At 41.6% G+C, this 25,042-nt stretch overlaps 1 protein-coding gene across 2 annotated transcripts in view; it reads right to left on the bottom strand.

The window, feature by feature from the left end:
• Positions 1-25,042, bottom strand: part of CNTNAP5 (contactin associated protein family member 5) — an 804,456-nt gene that overhangs the window by 53,628 nt on the left and 725,786 nt on the right. For both annotated transcript variants that reach the window (XM_043576518.1, XM_043576517.1), the window contains exon 20: positions 778-908. In XM_043576518.1, the coding sequence (XP_043432453.1) occupies positions 778-908 (131 nt within the window). The remainder of the gene's footprint in view (positions 1-777; positions 909-25,042) is intronic.

The raw sequence follows: 25,042 nt of genomic DNA on the forward strand, positions 1-25,042 counted from the left end.
AAAATTGTCATCTAGGAGATCAAGAGAGTGATGGACTAAAACAATAAAGGGGGATTGCGGGCAGATGGAAAGGCTCACCTGAGGACACGATTCTGACCAGGATGATCTGGACTCTGCATGTTCTCTGTTGTGATGTGCCCTCCCCTTCTTGCTGCCCTTTATAATGAGACCCCAGGAATTCCAGAGTGCCTGCCACATGCTGTGCTCTTCTGGACGTCTCTGCCGATGCTCACGTGGACCCACCACATGACCACCTCCTTCTCTCTTCTCCACTTAGGCAACTCCTCCTTGCCTTCTAAACTAACTAGAGTTAGGAGTAACTTTCTCTAAGAAACAGGTACTTATATCCAGAAGAGATCAGTGTTCTCTTCCATGCTCCCAAAGCACCTGTACACACTTCTATCCCAGCCCTTGTCAGTCTCTTGTGATTCCTCTTCAGCTGTGCATCTTCCTCTTATACTCAAGTTCAGGGTTATCAAACCTGATTAGGCTTCAGAATCACCTGCTACCTCCCCTGCAAAAACATTTCTGATTAAGTAGATCTGATGTAATGCGCAAGAATTTGCATTTGTAGCAAGAACTCAGGTGATGTGGATGCTGGTAGGAGGGGGGGAGCTCACTGTAGTTCACTTTTGTCTAGTTTGTCCAAGGCTGAGCCAAGTGTGGTTGATATCTATCCCCAGGACTTGGCTTCACACTTAGCTCAGGGTAGAAGCACAGAATATTTTATTGAACAGCCAAAACATATTTGGCTGAATGAGAAGAGAAGTAAGGTACCTGAATGGTAAGCTCTCTTCCCTCCCGGTTAATCTTCAAGTGGTGCAACCTTCGGTTGGCAAAATTCTCTGCATCCATATTGAAAACATGGGTCTCTTCCTTGCTTAGCTGATAGCGAACCTGTAAGCTTCCTTGAAAAAAAATTAGAAATTATAATTAAAAATAGGACCCATAAAATGAAAAAATATGATCAGATTGTCTTTTAGTTGATCATTACTGTTTTCTAGGGATCTATGTCTCAATCTTTTCATTATTCAAATTTTTAAAAGGCATTACATATGCTATTACTATAACATCTGGGTCCACATGGAAAATCCAGAGTATAGGTGCAAAATTTGTGTGCATTTATGTGTGTGTGTGTGTGTGTGTGTGTGTGTGTGTGTGTGTATAGAAACCACAATGCCAGGTTGGAAAATAAAACAGTCACAAGTCTATTCTGTAATTGGGCTGTGAAAACTTTAATAGCAGGGATTCATTTTCTATTCTCTCTTCAACTCCTACTACTTCCTATAATTCCTTTTCTTCATAATTGCCTTCATGAAATTTCAGAATACATGATATGAAATCAGACTGTAAAATAATCTAAGCCAGAATAGAAGAAAAAGTTTGGCCTATGAAAGCATTACCCAACAGAGTCCACCAGTATCACAAAGTCTACAAGCTAATGCTGGATTTCCTGGTTTGCTCTCTCCTTTTAGATCTGACCATCGGATATTTCCAAATATTACTGTTCAACTATTACTGTTTACTTTTTTATCCCTTAAACATGAATAATAGTTCTCTAACAGTAGCATATTTGGTGCTGAGAGGAGTTGAGCAGGAGTGGTAGTGCAGTGTAGACACAGGGCCACAGCCAGGCTCTGGTAGGGAAGTGCCCACCTTGTGCACCTGCAGGCTGTTGGGTGGCATGTCCTTCCAGACTCCTGGTGTTTCCATCTTGAATTCAACCCCATAAACTAAATCAGCATGTGACAGATAATTCTGTGTCAGGTATGATGGTGAATACCACATTCCTTGAGGGCATTTGGACTCTTACCATCCCACTGTCTGGGTAATACATACACATGTACAGATTCTGCATACATATTCTGGATGCATTTGTCCATTTTAAACATAGCTTCTATTTTATACATCTTTTCCAACACCTGCCTCACAACCATCCACCTTAGATGTCAATAATCTCATAGTGACTCTGTCTATCAAAGTATTCTGAAGCTTCCCCAACATTCCAGTTTATATCTAAAATACCTCAACAAGTTCTTCCAGAGCCATGCAAATATTCATCTCATCCTCTTAGGAGTTTTGATGGAATCAATGCCTTCTTCTGCTCCTATAGGCCCTGTGTTCATCTCTATTCTAACAGGTACTGAGTTGTATTATCTATCTCTTACTTGTCTCTCTTACAAATCTATAACCCCCTTGATGATCTGCACATATCTTACTTTCCCAGTGCCTGGCATATGGTAAATAATCAGTAAATTTTGAAAGAAGGAAAGAAGGAAGGAAGAAAGGAAGGAAGGAAGGAACGAACGAACGAATGAACGAATGAAGGAACGAAGGGAGGGAGGGAAGAAGGTCAAAAAATTCAGTGGGATCTTGAAACTTTTTACATCTAAAGGAATCACTTCCCTGAAATAGTACAAATTTAGGTTGTACTTATTCTCAGTAGGATCAGAGACCAAAGCATTTTTCTTAGAAATTGTTTTGCCCTGGTATTTCTTGACTTGGAGTTGGGAGAACATCTGGAGAATAGAAGAGTTGCATGCCTAAGGAATTAGATAATTCCTGAAGGCCTCCTCTAGAATGTAGTAATGTCTGCACTAGTTTATCCTTCTGCATCGGAGTCTCTGATGTTTTAGGGAATTCATTCAGGTTTGAATTCCCACCATCTGTCTTGAACCTTCTGTCTCTTGTTAGTATTTAGGGTTCTATTTCTTTCCCACACATCTGGATTTGTTTTATATGCCTAGTCCAGTCGTTTTCAAATTGGTTTCAAATTAGAACACTGCATTCAAATGATAGTGAACGCTATTATAGAAAACAAAAAAATACGGAGCTTCTTGAGCTGAAGTAGGAATGGGAAGCTGTCTCTAGGCTGCTGCTGCCACTGTCCTCTCCCAATCCACCCACCTTCAACCCACAACCTCATGTTGGCCAGCAGAACTCTTTGGTTTTCCAGGAGTGTAGTGGAAAGCCTCTACAAAGTAACAACTCGGCGTACCAGGATTTGGTCACATCTATTCTGGACAGCTTTGTATCAGTTCTCTGCATCCCATAAGACACAGCCCATAGAACACTCTTTCTCTGCAGTCCTGACCTTTGGGATCCCACACTTCAAATACCCATAGACCCATAGGTTTGATAAGCTTACTGTTGGATTTGTATAGACATTAAGTTGACCAATGCCAGATGCTCTGTACATATCTATGTGGATGTAGTTGGCTGAGGAGAGAGAAGCCATGCTCTCCTTGGGAGATGTTGGACCTATTTTCTTTCTTTCCTTTTTATTTTTTATTTGAGACAGAGAGAGAGAGAGAGAGGCAGAGGGAGAGAGAAAATCTTAAGCAGGCTCCATGCTCAGTGTGGAGTCCAATGCAGGGTTCAATGCCACCGTCCTGGGACCACGACCTGGGCTGAAATCAAGAGTTGGATGCTCAAACAGCTGAGCTACCCAGGTGCCCCTCTTTCTTTTTTATTGAACGACATACATTTTATTCTCTCTCGACAATAGTTCTGGAGGCTAGAAGTTAAAAATATTTCTTCAAAGGCTCGAGGCTAGGATACTCCTATGCCTCTTCTTAGTTTCTGTGAATCCTGGCAATCCTTGGCTTGTAGATGCGTCACTCTGATGTCCTTTATCTTCACATGACCTTCTCCCTGTGTCTCTCTGTTGGGCCTATTTTCAAAGCTGCTCTAATACTCAACAAAGGATACCATATACCATTTAGCAAGACATTTTATTATTCATATCCTGCTTGACAATTTCCTTCTCATAAAAATAGAAAAAATATGAAGTGGAAACTCAAACCTGTAAAATCCAAAAAAATTTCTAGTTGAATGCCTTGAGCCAAGCCTTTGGGTTATGATGCTTGCATCTCAGTTATTCAAAAACATTATTTCTTTTTCTTTTATTTTACTGGTTCCCACTTTCCCATTCTTCCTTCTCTGTCTTCCACACAGCCATGAGTGGGAATAGTGCATATTTTGCTCTGTGACTCTAGAACTAAAAAAAAAAAAAAAATTCCAAGCCAAATAAACTAAGGGTTGTCAGAGGGAGGTGGGTGGGGGGTGGGCTAAATAGATGATGAGTATTAAGGAGGGCACTTGTTATGATGAGCACTGGGTGTTATATGGAAGTGATGAATAATTAAAAAAAAATCCAAGCCTCCTTAATTCTATATGATGTATTTCAGCTTCTTGGCCTGACATACAAAGCCTTTTATTTTTACCTTCCAACTTTATCACCTATATATTACCCACATCTGAATCATACCTGAACACTCAGCATCTCCCCAAATAATGCTCCTTCTTACCTCTGTGTGTTTTTCTTTTCCTGTAGTTGGAATCATACCCCTAACTCCTTATTTGCCTGGTAAGCTCCTCCTAATTCATCAAAACCCATCTCAGGTGACCCAGGTCTCTACTCACTCCTAAGACTGATAAAATATTTTATTATATTGCCACTGTGCTCACTTTTAATAAAACAAACGAACAAACAAACAAACTCAATTTATCATGATTATTTTGCCTTTCTCCTTGAATTTATTAAGGTCCTGTAGGAGAAATAGCTGCTTGTTCATCCCTGTGTCTACAAAGTATAAAGCAGGTTTTGCTGTCTTAAGTCTCCAGAAAGCATTTGTTGAACAAAGTATCCACTCTGGAGAATTTTATTACCACTTCAACAAAATTATAAACTAATAATTTTTCAATGCCTACTGTGTGTCAGAATTTAAATAAACAACAGTTACAATGCTACAGTTCTATCATTAAGAAGTTTTTGATCCAGGGGCGCCTGGGTGGCGCAGTCGGTTGAGCGTCCGACTTCAGCCAGGTCACGATCTCGCGGTCCGTGAGTTCGAGCCCCGCGTCAGGCTCTGGGCTGATGGCTCAGAGCCTGGAGCCTGTTTCCGATTCTGTGTCTCCCTCTCTCTCTGCCCCTCCCCCGTTCATGCTCTGTCTCTCTCTGTCCCAAAAATAAATAAACGTTGCAAAAAAAAAAAAATTTTAAGAAGTTTTTGATCCAGTTTAAAGCAAAAACAAGATCATGCTGGCTTGCTCTTAAGCACCTCTATGTTTTAGACATTTAACCCGGTAGTAACGATATTGATATTTTTAAATCAAATCCTCAGATTAGGAAATAGATTTTCAGGGAGGTAAACAGCTACATAAATTAATAATAATAATAATAATAATAATAATGAGAATGAGAAGGAGAAGAAGATTCAAATTCAGGAGTATAGAACTTTAAAGTATATGTTCCTTCCACTATACTACCCTGACTCCAAAGGCATGTGATCGGGTAGATGGATGAGTGGATGGACAGAAAGTGGATGGTGACACAAAGGGAAAAGTGAATGATATGGCAGACAATACAGAATGCATATTTTGTGAATTCAAAACGATGAACGGTTAAAAGAGTTGAGGTAGTAAGAAAGCTTTTCAGAGAAAGAGGCTTGTTGACGGAAGGTAGAAATTAGCTAGGGAAAAAAAAATAAGGTGATATGCTCAGGCATTCACATGCTCAGGCATTTCTACAATTTCAGTTGTAGAAATTAAGCAGAGCACTGTGGCTAAATTTTACCATGCTTGGAACAGTAAAGCTGTAGACCAGCATCGCTGATGAAAACCTTAGCAGATCTGCACCCAACCAAGCTTTCTCATTCTGAAAGATGGAAAAACTAATATCCTGTACCTTGAGTGGGAACTTGGAACAGAGCAGTAAAGAGACAGTCCAGGCAAAGAACCTGGACTTGTTCTTCTAAAAAGGGGACCCATAAAGGGCTTTAGACACGTATGTGACTGGGCTGATGTACAAAAAGTGGTATCTTCAACATCAAAAGAGAAACCCATGAAGGCACTGGACCCCTGCAGTGGAGTCCATTCTTATATTTCTGTCCACAGAGCATTGTCAGTTTCTTGCTTTATCATTTCACTTTGAAAGCAGGAGCTCTTTTACATGTTGAATCTTTTCCATTCCCTATCAATCCCTATCAATCCCGAATTATGTGGCTTCCTCTGCACCCTTTAGTCTCTACTAACCAGACCATTGTCACCAATTAGCTTCTCTTCCGTTTTCACTGCCCCACTCAGTGGCACCACCCACCCACTGGGGGCTCACTTCAAAGCTTTAGGAGTCATCTTTGTTTTGTTGGGTTCCTTCACCAGCACCCCTGCATACATGATGCACACCCTAGTTATCAGCAGCCATCTGGTCTCTACAAAGTAAACTGTGCATCTCCACACCTGTTTCCAGCTCAGCTAACACACCCTCCTTCAATCCATCACCAGCTGTCACCCGGGCATCCTACTTTCTGAATACAACCTTCTCCCTTTCTGGCTCCCTTTTTCTAATGCCTGGATTCCCATAATCCCTAGAAAGACTAATTTCACCAACTACTTATTGTTCCTCAACCTCTTCATGTCCTCTCTGCTCTCCTTACCCAGCTGAAACTACACGGCCCATCACTGTAAATCATACTTTCCTATATGGTCTTACTTACCTTGGTCACGCTTTACTGAATGGACATATTTGCTTGGCAGAACTTTAGCTACTAAAATGCAACCGACTTTTTCTCAACTCCTGCCTGGTTTAGCTGACAGAAGACAATACAAACAATGCAGACTGCTGGTAGGCCACTTCAGATTCAACCCCACCAACTTCAAGTGGGTCTTTCTTGTGCCCTCTCTGTCTCGGTGCATTTGCTAAGTTGTGCATCTGCAGCTCAGACAGCTCTTTAATGTCTTCTCTTCTGTCCTCTGGCCTCCACCTCTGCCTTTTTCCCTAATCTAAGGGGATATCCCCGCTCTGCCAAGAAAACTAAAGTAACCAGAAAATAAGTACCACAACCTCCTGCCACCATATACACTAACCCGTCAATTTCTGAACCCATATGTTTTACCTTCTTCTCTTTAACTTAGACAAACTATCTATGATCTCACCTAGTATCATTTTATGCATTCCTTCTCATCCTTCTCATGTACTTGAACACATCACTCAGGCAACCCTTCCTTCCTTTACAGTTTTTCTTTAATTCTCTGTACTACTTCATTCGTATTAGAATTTTTCCTGAAAGAAAGAAAGAAAGAAAGAAAGAAAGAAAGAAAGAGGGAGGGAGGAAGGTAGGCTGAGGAAGGGAGGAAATGGAAGGAAGGAAGGAAGGAAGGAAGGAAGGAAGGAAGGAAGGGGGAGGGAGATAGGAAGGAAGGGAGGGAGAGAGGGAGGAAGGAAGGAAGGAAGGAAGGAAGGAAGGAAGGAAGGAAGGAAGGAGAGAGGGAGCGAGGGAGGGAGAGAGGAAGGAAGGAAGGAAGGAAGGAAGGAAGGAAGGAAGGGAGAGAGGGAGGGAGGAAGGAAGGAAGGAAGGAAGGAAGGAAGGAAGGAAGGAAGGAAATAAAAGAAATATCTTCAACTTTCTTAATTTTAGCCATTGCCATATTTCTCTGTTCTCTTCTGGTCTACAAAAAATCTCCTGAGGCTTAATCTATATTTCCTATCTCCAGCTCCTCTCATTCATTTACTCTTAAACTCCCTCTAGTCAGATTTCAACCCTGTATCTTCACCAAAACTTCTATTTCTAAGGTCATCAATGATTTTCATGTTAAATCCAATTTTCCACTCAAAATCCCCATTTTAACTCCCATTGATATTGTCTACAGTCACTTTCTTCTCTGTAAAACTCTTCACTTAGATTCCAAAACATTCCCTATCCTAGCTTCCTTCCTTCTTTACTGGCCATCTTCCCTCTCGCTGATTCCTCTATTTCTCCTCGCCCTCTTAACGTTGAAGTCCCAGGGCTCAGTCTATGAACTTTTCTCTACCAATGCTCACTGCTTTGACAATCTCATCCAGTGTTATGGTTCCAATATTATCTTTTTGGTTTCCTAGAATTGTTGTTACACATAGTTCTGGAGGCTAAAATTTAAAATCAAAGCATCAGCATTTCTGTACTTCCTCTAAAGGCTCTAGGGGTAAGTAACTCTTTGCTGTCTCTTCCTAGTTTCTCTTGGGGCCTGACAACTTTTGGCATCCCTTGGTTTGTAGCTGCATAATTTTAATCTCTGCCTCTACTGTCATGTCACATGTCCTTCTTTTCTCTATGTGTCATCATGCATCTCTGAGTATCCATATCCGTCCTTTTTATAAGTACACTGGTCATTGGATATAGAATGCACTCTAACCCAGCAAGACTTGATCTTAACTAATTATATGTGCTACAACCCTAATTCTATATAAGATCATATTCTGGGGTGAATTTGGGGGACATTATGAGCCCAGTATACTGTCTAAATGTAGAAGAATTCTAAATTTCTATCTCCAAATTGGTCTCCTACCCTTACTGGCAATCTCCTCTCTACAATTACCTTCTCAACATCTGTACTTGGATGCCTAATAACCTAAAACTTTAATATGCCCAAGGCTGAATTCATGATCCTCTTTACTAAATATGTTTCCACCTCAAGTATCGGCAAGCCTATACTCTTATGTGCTCGGCCAAAAAATCTGGGAACCACTCCTGATATCTCTCCTTGTCTCATTTCCAGTAGGGTGTGACATAGTTTTACACACCCCCCTCAAAATATATCCTGAATCAGTTTCTTTACTTGCCACCAATTCCATTATTACTACTCTCATCCAAACAGCCAACATTTCTCACCGAGATTGTTTCTTTTTTTGAAATATGAAATTTATTGTCAAATTGGTTTCCATACAACACCCAGTGCTCAGCCCAACAGGTGCCTACCTCAATGCCCATCACCCACCCTCCTCTTCCTCCCATCCCCCATCAACCCTCAGTTTATTCTCAGTTTTTAAGTGTCTATTATGGTTTGGCTCTCTCCCTTATCCATTTTATTTCAATAGAGTCATAACTACTCCTCTTCTAGCTTTAGCCCCATATAGACTACTCTTACTAGAGCATTTAGAACAATCCTGTGATAAATAAAGCATATATCAGTGTAAATCAGATCAGTTGCTATAAATCAGTATTAAAAAGAGCAATCATTCCCCTGGTTGAAGCCCTTAAATGCCCCCCCATCTTACCCAGTGTAGAAGGCAATATCTTTGTTGTGGTTATAGGGTCCCAAGGCTTTCATTACCTCTCTTTATTCATCACCTACTCCATTATCACTCCTCACTGGGGTCCAGTCACAATGCTTCCCTTCCAAGTTCTCAAGCAAGCATATGTCTGTCTTGGACTTTGCTTTCCTTATTCTCTCTGTGTGGAATGTTCTTCTCTGGATATATACATGGCTCCCCTGCCTCCTGCCCCCCCCCCAAATCCTCTAAGGTTTTGCTTAAATACCACCTGTTTAAAGAGTTTTTCTCTGATTGCCATGTTAAAAAATGTGAGACCCTCACCTGAATTACACATATTCCTGACTTCCTGATATTAACCTGCTCTTCTCCACACAGAGCTTATTACCTTGCAGCATTTTGCTTATTGTTACATTTATTACTTATTGCCTATTTCCCTGCACTGGAATGCAAGTTCCATAAAGGCATAGATTTAATAAAATGGAAGGGTCTAGAACAGAAAATATGAACATGATTCACTATACATAGGAGACATATTGTTCCAGTCATACAAACCCATTCTGAGTCACTATGTAAAAATATCTCCTATATAGATTTTGGTCAGACATTGTGGAAAGGCATGGTTTTCCACATAACTAAGTTTTCAGAGCACTTGTCACTATCCTGCTCATTTCTTAAGTCATGCATTTTTTAATTTGCCTAGTGATTTTCACCGTCCATTTAATTATAAACTTCATGATAACAGAGCTTTACCTGTATCTTTTCCTGGGGTATTCCCAGTGCTGAGAAAAAAAAATGTCTATCATATAGTGGGGGCTCGATGAATATTTATTGAATTTTTTTTATAGACTGAATGAGTGAATGGTTTGGTGGTGAGTGAAAAATATTCCTTTTATCTCATCCATCTTACACACATATAATGCAAACAATTATTTCAGAGTTGATCATGATCGTTTCAATAATTATCACCCTTATAGCTACAAATGTTAGTTATTGTTATGGGTATAATCAGTACTATTAAACTATCACCAGTTGCCTATTTTGCTCTAGGGTTGTCTAAACTGATTTTTCTCATATTTCATCTTTGTACCTCAAAAATTATGACACGTTCACTATTTGCCTATACAAATTTTACATAAAAGGAAAAGTGTAGCTTGTCTAACGCAGTTGGTACATTTAGATATTAGTCATTACACCCAGATCTTCCCTCTGACCTGTGATCTGAATTTCTCCTCAGGGTACCAGCCACGCTTTGCACTTCTGCCTTGGAGCCCAGCATATAAAAAATAACGACCTTGGGATGAAGGCCTATCTGTATGTTAATCCTACTTAGCCAGACTTCTTAGAGAAAACCTAAACACCAATCTGTGGCCAATCTGAAGCCAAACTCAGTTGTCCAGAGTTTGTCCTCAAATCACTGCATGCACAACTGAATGCTAAATTTAATGTCTTTAAATTAAAAAAAAATCGTATATTTTTAAGCTACTTGGAAAAAAGGAGACATTTATACTGAAAGAATTGCAAACCCCGTGAAAGATAAAGTGAATTTTCATGGCAAAGTTAAACCTTAAGGCTCTTCTTCCTAGTTCTATCTTGGGCAAGGTGAGGAGAGATTAGCACCGAAAAGAATCAGCTATTCTAAAAAATATATATATATTCTCTGCTATTTGAGAATTTCTCATGAGTCAGTAACTGCAATGCTCTGAGCATTCCCAGATCCACTCAGCTATGATGGTTTTCTAGGGCTCAATTCATTTCTTATTCAAAAACAACCTTGAAAACCCTCAGAGGAAGTAATAAACAGGTACCAAATCCTCCAGCTTGTTCAGTGATGGGTTCTGGTTTACTTCATTCAGTCCTATTCTCAGCACCTTAAGAAGTAACAATTATCTTCTATTTCAGTGCTTCTGTTTACGTTTGCACAAAATATTCCACAACCTGTCTCACTTTTAACTCAAAAGTCATTTGCATGGCAACAGAGTCCCATTACTGGGAATCAATGCAGACCAGTTACCCCTCTTCCATGGCACTCTGTCCAGACACTTTGTTTCCCTATGGCCTGCATCACGGGATGTCAGCCTTTTTTTTTTTTTTTTTTTTGACAAAAGAAAGACACACCGAATGATGAAATGAGGAATTCACTTACTTTTTTTTATTTTTACTTTTCTATTTTTCAGTTGATACAGATGACTGGAACCAAACAGGTTCCTCTGGCTCAGGCTTGTTCTCTGAATTCACTCTACAGCATGTGTAAAAGGCACAGTCCACAAAACTCCATGGGAAACACTGGCTATGTTTTATGTGCTTAGAGATTTCATTGAGCTACTAAAGATCTATTTTCCTTTCTGCTGAGACCCAATTAGAGTTCACTTACATTTAAAAACTCTCTCCTCTTATTTGTATATGATTTATGGGGTTTGAAGGCAATAGTCATTAGAACTCAACATAGTAATTAGTCTTTAAAGAATTCAGGATGAGGCGGCTTTTGTAAATTTTATGTTCACTTTTTATGAGCCAATGCTTTTGGATATAGATGCTTTTGATCATGGCACTAAAAACTTTACAATATTTGGAACTGTTAGTTGTACATGTAGTTTTGAACATTTAAAAAAAATTGATGACAACAGGTAGTGACAATGCAGAATCACAGAAATATGAGGTCACGATTTGTGACTTATCTGGTTGGCTAAAATGCCACTGAGAGCCACTATTTGCCTCCAATGAGGAAGTTATGCTCCTGTGTTTGCATGTCCCACAGTGCCCAGGGCAGAGCTCTGTCAGAGCTGGCCCTCCATCAGCATACAGTGGACAGAACGGTCACACTGTGTTGTTCCAGGAACGGTGTTATGAACACTGGCTTAGACAAGAGAGATACAGCCTTTCTCCCAAGACATGCACAGCCTAGAGAGTGATGCAGGACTGTAGAAGATGAATATGAAAGAGTGAAGACAAATTCTGGAAATGCATACGTCCAGGTAAAAAACTGGAAAATCAGGGACGGCTTGTCAGTGGTGATAACACCTGAATTGGAATCATAAAGAACATGCAAACCTTGGGAAAAGAAAAAGAGGAAGATGCACATGTCTGTGATCGGATGGAAGGCAGGAATGCACATGGAAAATGAGCAGAAGATTAAAGAAATTGGGGATGTGAACCCTGTGTGCCTACAGGAAACCTTTCACTAATTCTTCAACTCATAATTCTGCTTTTTCTAAACGGTATTTATAAAGTCAAAAGCACTGCTCTGGATGACAGCTCTGATATATCCTCTAAGGATGTCAGTCCAGGGACTGGGGGGCTAGTGGTGATTTGACCCAGCAGCACAAATACATCCATATGACAAGGTGCTGAGCCAACCTGTTTTTAATAATCAGGTCAAAAAGTATCCTCACCATCTAATACTGTGTGCACCACTTAGAAAGGGTGAAGAGGGAACATTAAAAATAAATGTTGAGCATAGAATGATGATTTTTTCCAAAGTTGAAATATGTGAAAGGTGTAGCATGGTCCACATGGCACCCACACGCCTGGGCCTTTGTGTTTTCCTGATGCACCCACCAGCCCCATGCAGCCTGCCAAATGCAGAAACTGAAGCAGTCAGTGCTGGCTTTAGGCACTTCCATAAATGAAAATATAAATGATGGTCAATTAGAGATGATTTCCTAGACCATTTTCTAAAATCATTAGCAAACAGCGTAACTAGCTCATGAATAACTTCAGGCACTTTTTACAATGCAAAGTCATCAAGACATAACCACAGGATCCTGTTTAATGGTGCAGAGACACTCGGATGGCGGTCTTTCCTGACGGGGGGTGGGGTGGTTTCCTCTAACGGGGGAGTCCCATCTGCTCAGAAGTGAGGACCCTATCCAGGATGGGGTCCCTCCTGGATCCTGACTCTTTCTTATTCCAACATGGGCCTTAGCCATGGTGACAGTGACCTGCATCCGAGGGATGTGCGCAGAGGATAAAAGCGGAGTTTACGGAGTGCCCATCCTGTGCCTCCCCTTGTGAAAGTTCTTGTATATTTATGTGTGACGTTGCACTTGATGAGCGAACAGAGGAGCACTTGGGGATGTCCCAGGATGTGGGCTCAAAGAGACTCCTCTGGCTCCTTCCCAAGACCCGTTCCAAGATTCCTGTCCCACCCCTAAGAGGAACCAGCCACTCCCTTGGGTCAGAGGCTGTGATACGACAACAATTTTGAAGTTACTGTTTTTGTTACAAATGGGGAGTGAAGCTCAGGGAAGTTAAAAATGAAGTCTCAGTGGCAATATGGGGCTTTGAACCCAAGGCCTATACTATTCCCTTTGCACGCCGCCATGGATTTGAGGTAGATAAGAAGCTGGAGGAGGGTCTCCGCCTCCTGAGCTGAGACACAAAGAGAGAAGAAACTACAGTAGCAGCCCAGAATACTTTCTGCTTTCCTTCTCAACCCCTCCTTTCTGAAAATGAGGTCCAATAGAAATGAAATAATAATAAAGAACATCATTCCCCATACCCGCATACCCACAACATACTAACGCACTCATACCCTCTCACTCATGCACTTGCATACATGCACACTTACACATAACATGTGTCTTCCTAACTATTTGCTTTAACCTCTCAAAAAAGATGTATGCATTGCATATGAACTGGGGAGAAAAGACAAGAAACTGCACTCTCCTGGGATGATAAACATTATGTAGTATTCTTATGGGAGAAAAGAAAAAAAAAAGAAGAGGAAACATTAATAATAGTCCTTTGAGGAAAAAAAAAAACCAATCAGAGGCCATGTACTTAATAGTGAATCCTCTACATTTCTGCCTAATCAATGTCTACTGTGTGCCTTTTTTTTATTATTTATTTATTTATTTATTTATTTATTTATTTATTTTGTTGCTGGGTACTGGGACTGCTCAGCCAAAGGATTCTGCTTTCATGGAGCTCACACCTCCTCGGGAGGATGGAAAGTAAACCTAAATTTATAAACAAAACAAATGTCATGACCTAGAGGAAATGTCCCAGCTTCGACAGGAGCATATTAACAGGTAGAAAGGTGGCCACCTTATTCAAGGATATCCTCCCGACATTCTACAATGCCTGAGCCATGCATGGCCTTCCCACTGACCACCTTTTCTCTAGTCCTTTCTCCTGTATCAACACCAAATTTACCTTCCTTCACCATGCCTGACAGTGTGACTTCGCTGTGAAGAATACTCCCTACCTATCAACATAGTCAAGTCCAAAGACTTGTATTCTCCAACCTTATCTCAATCTGGTAGCCATGTCTACCCAACCCTTCCTGTAGTCCTACACTCTGGCCAAAAGAGGTTTACATCCTTGCAACCTTTCTTGTTTTTCCTCCACTGTTCTTACATATAGTAAGGGCTGCCTAAATACTTGCCAAGTGAAAGGATGAATATGTTTCAGAAGACCTATGCTTACAAAGAAGACTAATGTTACTTTGTTCACTACATCAAACATATTTGTTCACTTATGGAAATATTGAAAAAGAGACAAGTGTGCATTGCTTGGAAGAAAAATAAAGTAACTACATTTGTGTCTCCAAATATTTAGCAAAGATCTTTAGAGTTCCTCAAGCACTTCTTCAAGGTTGACAATACATTATAGTTCAGAGAAGGGAATGTTAAAGCAGGAAATTCAGTTCCCCATGTAAATCCCGGCTATGCCACATGCTAATAAGGGGTTGTGTACCCAGCCTCATGAATCTGGGTTTACACTGCAGGGGGTTGGGGAGTCAGTGAAGTTTCTAATGGAAAGAATATGGTAGGATATATTTGAGAAGAATTCCAGAGAACTCCAGGCCTCAGTGACTTAGGGCAGTGAGGGATGGGAGCCCTGCAAACCATCTAAAGGCCTTTAGGTACCATCAAGGCAAGACTGAATAAGAGAAATGATAATTATGAGAGGGCAACACCAAGATCAGCAGGATTTGGTGAAAGGTTGGGTGTATTCAGGCAAAGAGAAGAGCCATGACTGTAGGGTTCCAGGTCTGGGGTGCTCTGTGCCAGCTGACCCCTCTCACATCACTCACCCCATTCTCTGTGGCCAACTGGACGTCGGTCAGCTCTTCCACACACCGTCCTCCCTCCCAAGAATCTGTTGGAGCCATCTCTTCTACTGGAATCCACCCCACCCAACCAGCCGGCCCCACCCACCCTTGCTACTTGAGGAGAACCCTCTCTCCTTCAGGGAATCCCTCTTTGCAGCCCTCCCCCAGTTTTGGTAGGAGCTCTCATACTACCCTGTATTTTCTCACAGGAAACTTCACGGTTTGTAATTCTATTTCTCGCAGTGTATTCACATCTTCCAACAAAATGCAAGATCCAGGAGGACAGAGGTTCCTGTCTATCTCATTTACTTCTGTGTCTTCAGCATGTATCAAACGCATCTGGCATATGGTAGTTAACATGAATGCATGAAGGAAGGAATTAATTAATAGCTTTAGATAATACAGGCAATATGGAAAGAAAAGAAAGACAAGTTTTAAAATGGAACAAAAGTAGGTTTAACTACTATAATTTATGTGGGATATTAAGGTTATAATATAAAGTTAAAGATGGCAGGGGCTCCTGGGTGGCTCAGTCGGTTAAGCGTCCCACTTTGGCTCAGGTCTGATCTCACCGTTTGTGGGTTCGAGCCCCATGTCAGGCTCTGTGCTGACAGCTCAGAGCCTGGAGCCCGCTTCAGATTCTGTGTCTCCCTCCCTTTCTGACCCTCCCCCATTCACATTCTGTGTGTGTGTGTGTCTCTCTCTCTCAAAAATAAATAAACATTAAAAAAAATAAAGTTAAAGATGGCAAACAAACAGCAAGAGATGTGGGGACTGAATTTTGGAGAAAAGTGGTGGCTGGAAACAGCGATCTGAGAGCCACTGACGGGGGGTTGTGTTGGCTGCAACCCAATTACATTCACAGTCAACCATGTGTAATAAGATATTGCTTTATAGTAAGTTAGGGATATTGCTTCCCAGCTCAAAGACTTGTTAGAATGTATGAGAATAAAAGACACTCTTTCAAAGAAGTTCCATACCCTTTCCAATGACAGAATCATTGTAGAATTCCATGCTGTGGGGGCTCAGTTCAAATCTTCATCCTGTGTGCCTATTGACATGTCTTCTGAGAGGCAGGACAGACTAATAGTCACAATTAGCTGGCGTTTCAGAGTTCAGACCCCAGTGCCTCTCTTCATATTACCAGTGAGGCCCCGGGTCAGTTAAATGGACTCCCAGTACCTCACTTCCTGTGTGTACAAACTGGGTATATTGATAGCGTGTACTTCACGAAATTCTGGGAATTGAAACCATATTAAGTAATTTTAGAGTTATCTGCAGCATGCCGTTCATAAATGTTCGCTCGTGTTCTAATTATTATTTTGATTATTATGCAATTCCTGAAGCTATTTTGCAAGAATTCCATATGGGATCAAGATAAATAATGCCACATCATCATCACCATCATCACCATCACCATCATCATTATTATCATCATCATCATCATCTTCTTAGTTGGCTTGGGCTTAATACTCCATCATTTTTGTGGTTGCAAAATGATTCTGCAAAGAGCTGATTTAATGCAGCACCATATTTAAGAGCTCCATTTACGCAATAGGGAATTGGAAAGAAGCAAGAGTGGTGGCGAGCACTGAAACAAGCCACCTGGAGAGCTGGTCTCATTACCAATTGATATCAATTGGATGTGTACAATTTGCTGGGTAGGCAACAGCCTTGAAGAATTCTGAAAGACTGACCCTCATCTCAAGTTCAAATTTCTGCCTAGTGAATGGGAAATTTCAGAACAGATGATTTCCTAGGAGAAGTAGGTTTATATAGAAAGCAACCAGTGGTTCTCATTTATTTACTGTTTTGCAAACAAAACTGTGCCTAAAATATCACACTTGCTACATACTAATTCCACTGCAGTTGGATTCTGTGTTAAACCAAAACATGGCCCAAATAATTCTTCTGTTGCTTTCCCTGGGCGAGGGACTCAAAATAGAGCAAACTATGAAATAAATAGGTCCATCCTATGTGCACACATTTCATTTGGATAACTCCTTTCAGTAGGACAAGAAACAAGTTCTTTTAGCCAACAGTGAGATTTAGCCATTCAGGTGCTTCAGAGCCAATACTCAACATGGGATTGTCAAATTGTAGCCCATACTTTGTCCACGCCCTCTCTCCTTATGCTCACCGTTGATTAGTATATGGAATTCTTGCAAAATAGCTTCAGGGATTGCATAATAATCAAAATAATAATTAGAACACGAGCGAACATTTATGAACGGCATGCTGCAGATACTCTAAAATTACTTAATATGGCTTAAATTCCCAGAATTTCATGAAGTACATGCTATCAATATACCCAGTTTGTACACACACACAGGAAGTGAGGTACTGGGAGTCCATTTAACTGACCCGGGGCCTCACTGGTAATATGAAGAGAGGCACTGGGGTCTGAACTCTGGAACGCCGGCTAATTGTGACTATTACTCTGTCCTGCCTCTCAGAAAACATGTCAACAGGTACACAGGATCAAGATTTGGTCTCACATTAGCATAAAGCCACATTGGCTTCCAAAAGCCGCTTAGTGTCCCCTATCTGTCTTGCAAAACATCACTGCAAAGTCATTCCCTCACATATCCTCGTGCCACTTTGGTGGCACCTTGGTAAAACTGGGTCTGTTCAGCCACCATTCTCTTACTGGAGAAGAGCGGAAGTGATCGTTCTTGCCCTAGGGAAGGGAGGGCTTCACTCCTGTAAGAATGCTCAGGGAGGCATCAACTTAAGCCCTCAGAGACAGGTTTCTTAGAAGTCAAAGGCATTATTTATTGTTTGCAATTCATATTTGCAAAGTGCTTTGAGCTCCCTGGGGAAAGCTGGAATACAAACACTAGGTACGTGTATAATTAATAACTCTTCAGTAGGGATTATGGCCTCTTTGAGTAAGAGTGTATTTATACACTGACACTCATGGAAGAGAGTTAAACAATTTCAAAACAGCCCAAGGCATACTCCCTCTGGATGCAGGGAGAATTCATCTGCACAGCACTCCAAAGTGTGGATAGAGGCTACCAAGGACACAGCGTATTTCAGTCAGCCCCTACCTCAGGAAGCTACAGCATACCCTCTCACAGGAAATGACCCCACTAGCCTGACTTGAGGACTGGAAGGCAGGAGCAGTGATTGTCATTATGACTAAATGTGCTAAGAATTCTCTCTGAAGAATCATCCTTTGGAAACCACTCTATTTTTTTTTTTTTTTCTGTTTCTTCATTCTCCTTTCTACCCTTTCTACCCTCCCTATCCTTAAATCTTTCTCGGGCTTACCAGAGAACAAAGTTGAAGGTTCCTACCATGGGCTACCCACCTGTGTTCCAACTCCCCTTCCTCTCTCTCATGCTGTCAGTTAGATCAGTGGAAGGAGGGAGGTGTTCTTCTTGTGACTGAGAGAGTGGAAGCATCAATATGCCTGCCATGATGTTAGTGTCCTCCTTATCAATGCTGGCAGGTGTGATCTGGAAAGAGATGTAGCTCCCTGGTACATCTGTGCTAGGTCAGTCACACAGAAGGAATTAGGCAGCCATGCTTTACTGTGTGAGCTTTAACAAGTCACCTAACCTCTCTGTTCCCCAGAGCAAAATAAAAATAGTAACATCTATTTGCAGATGTCGTGTTAGATTTTGAAAACAAACAAACAAACAAGCAAACAGAAACTAATGTAGGCTCTGGCTTTTCACCGCGCATAACAGACATTCAGCAAATACTAATTTTTCCAGAAGCCAGACCCCTGGCTCCATGCCCGGGGACAGAGGAGTGCTAAATGCCATACAGGGTAGGACTTAGACTCATTAGTTCTACGTGTGGATCCGGATGTTGCCACCTTGGAGGGACACTCGGTCCTAGGCAAGCCCCTCTGCATTCTGGGAGCTCAGTCAGAGTTGCCACGTGGGACCTTTACCAAGTTCTGCAGCACCCTTGACAATTTGGCCCTGTATATCTAAGACCTTAAAATATATGCATACATGTAGATTGAGCAATTTCACATGTAGGAATTACCCAGGGAAACAGTTGAGGCCCCAAGATTCAGTGGTAAGTAATTCATCCTAACATTGAAAAAACCAAAACAGTAAAGCATGAAAAATCAACCTAAATATTCAACCACAGGAAAAATGTGAACAAGTTATAATCTAACACAATTTATCTGCTAGTATATAACTGCATGGAAAGACCCTGCAACATAATATTAGAAGAGAATATTTCTAAAACCGTATGCCTCGTCTGATTATATTTGTACTAAATAGGAATAGATAGATAAAAGTCACCTTCATTACGTTCTCTGTTGTGTGCACGTTACTTAATCCTCGCAATAACCCTTCGGAGGAGGGTATTAATCGGAAGTCGTTTTAAAGATATCTTGAAAGCAAGTACAATAAAGGAAGGTATTGAGGAGATATCCAAGTGGCACCTTCAATGCCATAGCGCATGAGAATCCATGGTTATGGTTACGCCCAGAGCTTCCTTGACGTGATTTAGGGGAGCCCGCTGTCCTGTTACTTACAGATTGCACCCTGTCAGTCCCTGCTTCCAGTGCCATTCAACAAGAAATATCTCTTGGCAGCTTGCAGAGGCCTTCTGCTGCCTCACCTCCCCTTTACAGCCTGGATATTTAAACATGAACTACCTCTCTCTGTGTGAAACAGCTGGCTAGGAAGCCTGTGCCTTAATTAGCCGTTTCTCCCTGGGGATTTGTGCTCAGTAAATTCACTCTTCAGAGGAAGTACAGCTGGCAAGATGAAACAACACAGTCAATTGTCTTAAAATTCGTTTTTAAGGGAAACATCGTTTGTGAATGTGGTGTGTGTGTGTGTGTGTGTGTGTGGTGAAGGCTTTGAGTAAAAACACCAGACTTCAGGCTCTAGGTGGAGAGCCTCTCAAAGCTAAAGTCTGGGTCATCAATAGTCAAAGAATAAAGATTTCAGGGGCGCCTGGGTGGCTCAGTCGGTTAAGTGTCCGACTTCAGCCCAGGTCATGATCCTGGGCTTCATGGGTACGAGCCCCACATTGGGCTCTGTGCTGATGGCTCACAGCCTGGAGCCTGCTTTGGATTCTGTGTCTTCCTCTCTCTCTGCCCATCCCTCACTATGTCTCCCCAAAATAAATAAACATTAAATTTTTTTAATGTTTACCTATTTTTGAGACAGAAAGAGACAGACTGTGAGCAAGGGAGGGGCAGAGAGAGAGGGAGACACAGAATCCGAAGCAGGCTCCAGGCTCTGAGCTGTCAGCACAGAGCCCAGTGCGGGCTCGTACTTGTCAACCGTGAGATCATGACCTAAGCCAAAGTCAGATGCTCAACTGACTGAGCCACCCAGGCACCTCTCCAAAAATTTTTTTTAATAAAAAAATAAGCAAGAATAGAGATTTCAGAGCAGAGTATATGGTGTAAATCTTGGATCTTGCTTACTTTATAAACAATTCATTTATACTGCTCTGTCCCAGCTCCATCATCTGGGATTTGGGATGACACTAAATACTATGTGCTACATAGGACTGCACTTGGTGCCGCGTCTGAAATGTAGTGCAAGGCACATAGTGGGTCCCTGGTAAACATCTGGTAAGCAAATACTTCTATTATACTTGTAGAGAAGCCATTTCTCAGGAAAATCAACTATGCAAACAGCCGAGGAATAGCTAAGAGAAGAAGGGAGCCTGCCTTTGTTGAAAATGCCTGCCTTTGTTGAAAATACGGCAGGTATGTTTTTAGGTGTTCTACAAATTCTTCCTTTTTCGCAACACAATATTAAAAAAAATAAGTAGACATCACTATCAAATCGATGGCATGGAAAAGGTCTCTGAGAAATGAAATAGTTCTCTTTGTTTTTAAGTTTATTTATTTAGGGGCACCTGGGTGGCTCAGTCATTTGAGAGTCCGACTTCAGCTCAGGTTATGATCTCATGGTTCCTGGGTTCGAGCCCTGCACTGGGCTCTGTGCTGATGGCTCAGAGCCTGGAGCCTGCTTCAGATTCTGTGTCTCCCTCTCTCTCTGCCCCTCCCCCATTCATGCTCTGTCTCTCTCTGTCTCAAAAATAAATAAACGCTAAAAAAAAATTTTTTAACAGGATGGCATTTCTGGAGTAGTGGGGAATTGCTTTGGGAAATGCCATAGAAAGACTACAGTGATGGGTTTAGTTTGCTAGAGCCTTCATAACCAAGTACCATAAGGGGGTACAGTGAAAATGTATTTTCTCACTGTTCAGAAGGCCACGAGTCAGAGTTCAAGGTGCTGGCAGGGTTCATTCCTTCTGAGGGCTGTGAGCGAGAATCTGTTCCATGCCTCTCTCTTGGCTTCTGGTGGTTTGCTGGCAATATTTGCTGTTCCCTGGCTTTTAGATGCATGAGCCTTTATTTTCACATGGCTCATGCTCTGTCTGTCTCTGTCTCAAAAAAAATAAACATTAACATTTTTTTAAAGTTTATTTATTTCTGAGAGAGGGAGAGAGAGAATCCCAAGCAGGCTCTGCGTGTGCAGAGCTGGACGCAGGATTCGAACTCACAGACCGCGAGATCATGACCTGAGCCAAATTCAAGAGTCTGACACTTAACTGACTGAGTCTCCCAGGTGCCCCTGAAATAGTTCTACGGTCACTGCTATGTGGCATCAGGACTCCCGACATGATGTGTCAAGTACACCGTTCCTTATTCCATCCAAGTTGGCGTGCCCAGCTGTGGCCCGCTGTGAATGCACCTCAGACGTAGGGCAATAGAAGGTGGAGCTGACTTGGAGACTGTCTTCCTTGGACTTCTCATCCACCCCTGATATACGGTGTGCAGCTCACCAAGACCAGAACCAACCACAGACAGTAAGCTAAAGGGCTCCCCGGACACAGACAGCCTTGATCTGAGACAGCTGACAGCAAGGAGGACAGCTACAGACCCAGACAAGAGAATGCAGCAGCTGCCTTAGAACCCCTCTATTACAGCAGGCAGTGAGCATTAGTGTTTATTGTCCTGACATGGAGCTCCTTACAAAAGGATACATCACATTTAGCTATGAATTGCAATAAAGCAACAAAATGCATTACACAAAACAAACACTGAAAGCGTGATGTTTTATGTAAAAATCAAATAAGGATATAAGTGGGCTATGGTCTCCCTGACTTCCTCCCTTTGTCTTCAGATACTGCTTCCTCCATGAGAAGCCCGGAGGCCGGGCCGAAGAGATGCTGTCTGGGTGGCTTGAGTCTCTCACAGGTCCTCAGTGATGGGAGAAGAAGGGCTTGGTTACTGTGGGTTATTCTGGGGGCCTGGGGTGATGTCTGGAAGGCGTCATGACCTTCTCATAACATCCATAGACATGCCACAACGTACGAACTTGGGTGTTCAGAGATGGCCGTTCCAAAGATGTCATCTGCCTCAGGCCTGCCTGGACACTGAGAGTTGAGGAGACAGGCTGCCGGAAATCTCCGTGGCCCATGGGCAGCAGGCAATGTGCCGTGGGACATGGGAAAGAAGCCAGCTGGGTGGAGCCAAAGCTTCCTAATGATGAGAATCCGTGTACATACTCATTAACAATCATTATTTCTGGGGCTTCATCACAGACCCACTGAATCAAATCTCCAAGAAAAGACCTGAGAAGGTGTATGTTGATCCACTGCCCAGGTGAGCCCTCTCACAAGGAAGTTCTGGAGCTATTATCTGGTTAAGGTAATGTTTCTCAAATGAGAACCTACATGAGAATCACCTACCTTGTGTAAAGCACAAAGTATGGGCCCTACCGCCACATTTCCAATTCTGTAGGTCTGGGTGGGACATCAGAGTTCACATTTCCAGTCAATTCCCATGTGATGCTGATGCTGATGATCCAGAGACTCCACACTTTGATATCCTCTGGGTTAAAATAACATCTCTGGTCCCGAGGATGGGGAGGAGAGGGAATTCTGGGTTGTGTTCCAGAGTTAAAAAGCAGTCTGGGTCTAAGGAGGGGCTGGAAATTGGGCCCCGAAATTCTGCTCACCATCTCCCTTCCTTCTCTCTTTACTTCTCTCTGTACATATCTTTTTCTTTTTTTGGGGGGGGCGTGGGGGGCATCCTGCTCCCAATTCTAAGTCACTCCATCAACAGATCTGAACATCAGTGGGGCATGAATGGATTCTGCAAAGCCATGCAACTAACTTAAAATATTTAACTTCACTAGTAACTCAGGGAATGAAATTAAACAAGATTAATTACCTTAAAAAGGTTTTAAACAGGGTGAGAATATGATCATAAAGTTTCTTAAACTAAGGTACCTCTTTCAGCTTTTAATATTTAGTACAGTCATAAATCTCTGGGTGCGGTTTCAAAATACAGATAATGCAGATTTTTAAAAAATACCATTTGCAAATACTATGTTAACTAAATTAATATGCAAGTATTTTGGTGATAGAAACACCAAAGTATATTAAAATACAAGAATAACCAGAAGAGAGATTTAAATCCCTAAATTCACTATTTTTTATTAAATAAGCCAATGTGATTTATAAAGACTCTTTCCTGCGTGTTCTTGTTTTTCTACAGTTAAAGACACATGTTTTTTTAAGTTTATTTATTTATTTTGAGAGGAGGCTGCAGAAAGAGAGGGGGAGAGAGAGAATCCCAAGCAGGATCCACGCTGTCAGTGCAAAGCCCAATATAGGACTCAAACTCGCAAAACGTAAGATCATGACCTGAGCCAAAATCAAGAGTCGGACGCTTACCTGACTGAGCTACCCAGGCTTCCCAAGATGCTTCTGAGGTTCTTATGAAAGCTATGCATCCTTTCCACAGAAGAATCTTGCACACAACACATAACATTTGATTCCAGATGTTCCTGGATGTGACATGTGCTGGAGAGGGTGGTCTGATGACCCCATTCCAAGAAGTGTAGATATGACAGCAAGTCTTCTGCAGAAAGCATATTGCCTTTCTTCTTCCCCAGATTCCAGAAAAAAAGGAGACCTCTGATGGGTAGCAACCCTCAGGCCCTAACGTATAACCCTCCCCCCCCACCCAGGTATTTCCATCTCAAAAGCTGTTCTGGTTGGGAAGGGTTCATATCTGAAGAAGAAAGAAGCTTCCTGATGCATTCATTTCTCCCCCTGATGTTCTGCTCTGAGTCCTATAATCTCCTTATTCTGTGTGTTCTACACACATACCAGGAACTGTTCTATAGTCACTATCAAATTTCTGTAGTGGCTCCTCATAGCTTTGCTCTGTTACCTGTAAGAGCCCTTTTTGAGCGAGAGTTGGCTTAAGTGGGATTTTAGAGTGACAAAAAATTTGGAAACATTCCCAATGCTGACATACCCATCTCTGAATACCAACAGGTATCTGTTGGAGATGAAACAATATGGTAAATAACTCCTATCAAAGGCAAATGAATCACTATTTTCTAATTACTTTAAGAATATAAATTTGTTATCCCAACTGTGACACAGGAGAAGAGATGACATATACCCTGTGCTCTGTATGAGAAAAAATAGATGGTAGGTAGACCATAGCTGAAAACAGTATTTTTATCAAGAACTCTAAATATATTATACATGGTTTAAATAATTACTATCTTCATTTATCTAATAATTTCCAGCTTTTGTTATTATCTTCTTTATTGGCCATTCTCCCATTTTACAATGGTTATGAATATATAAGTAGCTGTAATATTTGCATGAATAGAAGTCTATTGTTTCCAAGGAAGGAAAAAATGGAGTGGGTAGGGAAGAACAACATGAATTAAACAAGTCTTTGTTTGATCACTGAGCTATTATAAAAACATGCTAAATCCGGGAATACAAGAGTTATTAAAGATGGAGAAATTAGCGACTGAAGTACGAGACCATTTGCTCACATGACAGTCCTGCAGACAAACCATTCAGGTACTAGGGCAGGTGCAGGCACAAGAGAGCGCATGTGCTCTTTTACCTTCCATCCCAGGCAGACACCACTAATCATGCCCTCCTTCAAGCCAGGGCCAAGTAACCTCCCAATGGTT

The sequence above is a fragment of the Prionailurus bengalensis genome, chromosome C1, assembly GCF_016509475.1.
Source record: "Prionailurus bengalensis isolate Pbe53 chromosome C1, Fcat_Pben_1.1_paternal_pri, whole genome shotgun sequence".
Classification (NCBI taxonomy): domain Eukaryota; kingdom Metazoa; phylum Chordata; class Mammalia; order Carnivora; family Felidae; genus Prionailurus; species Prionailurus bengalensis.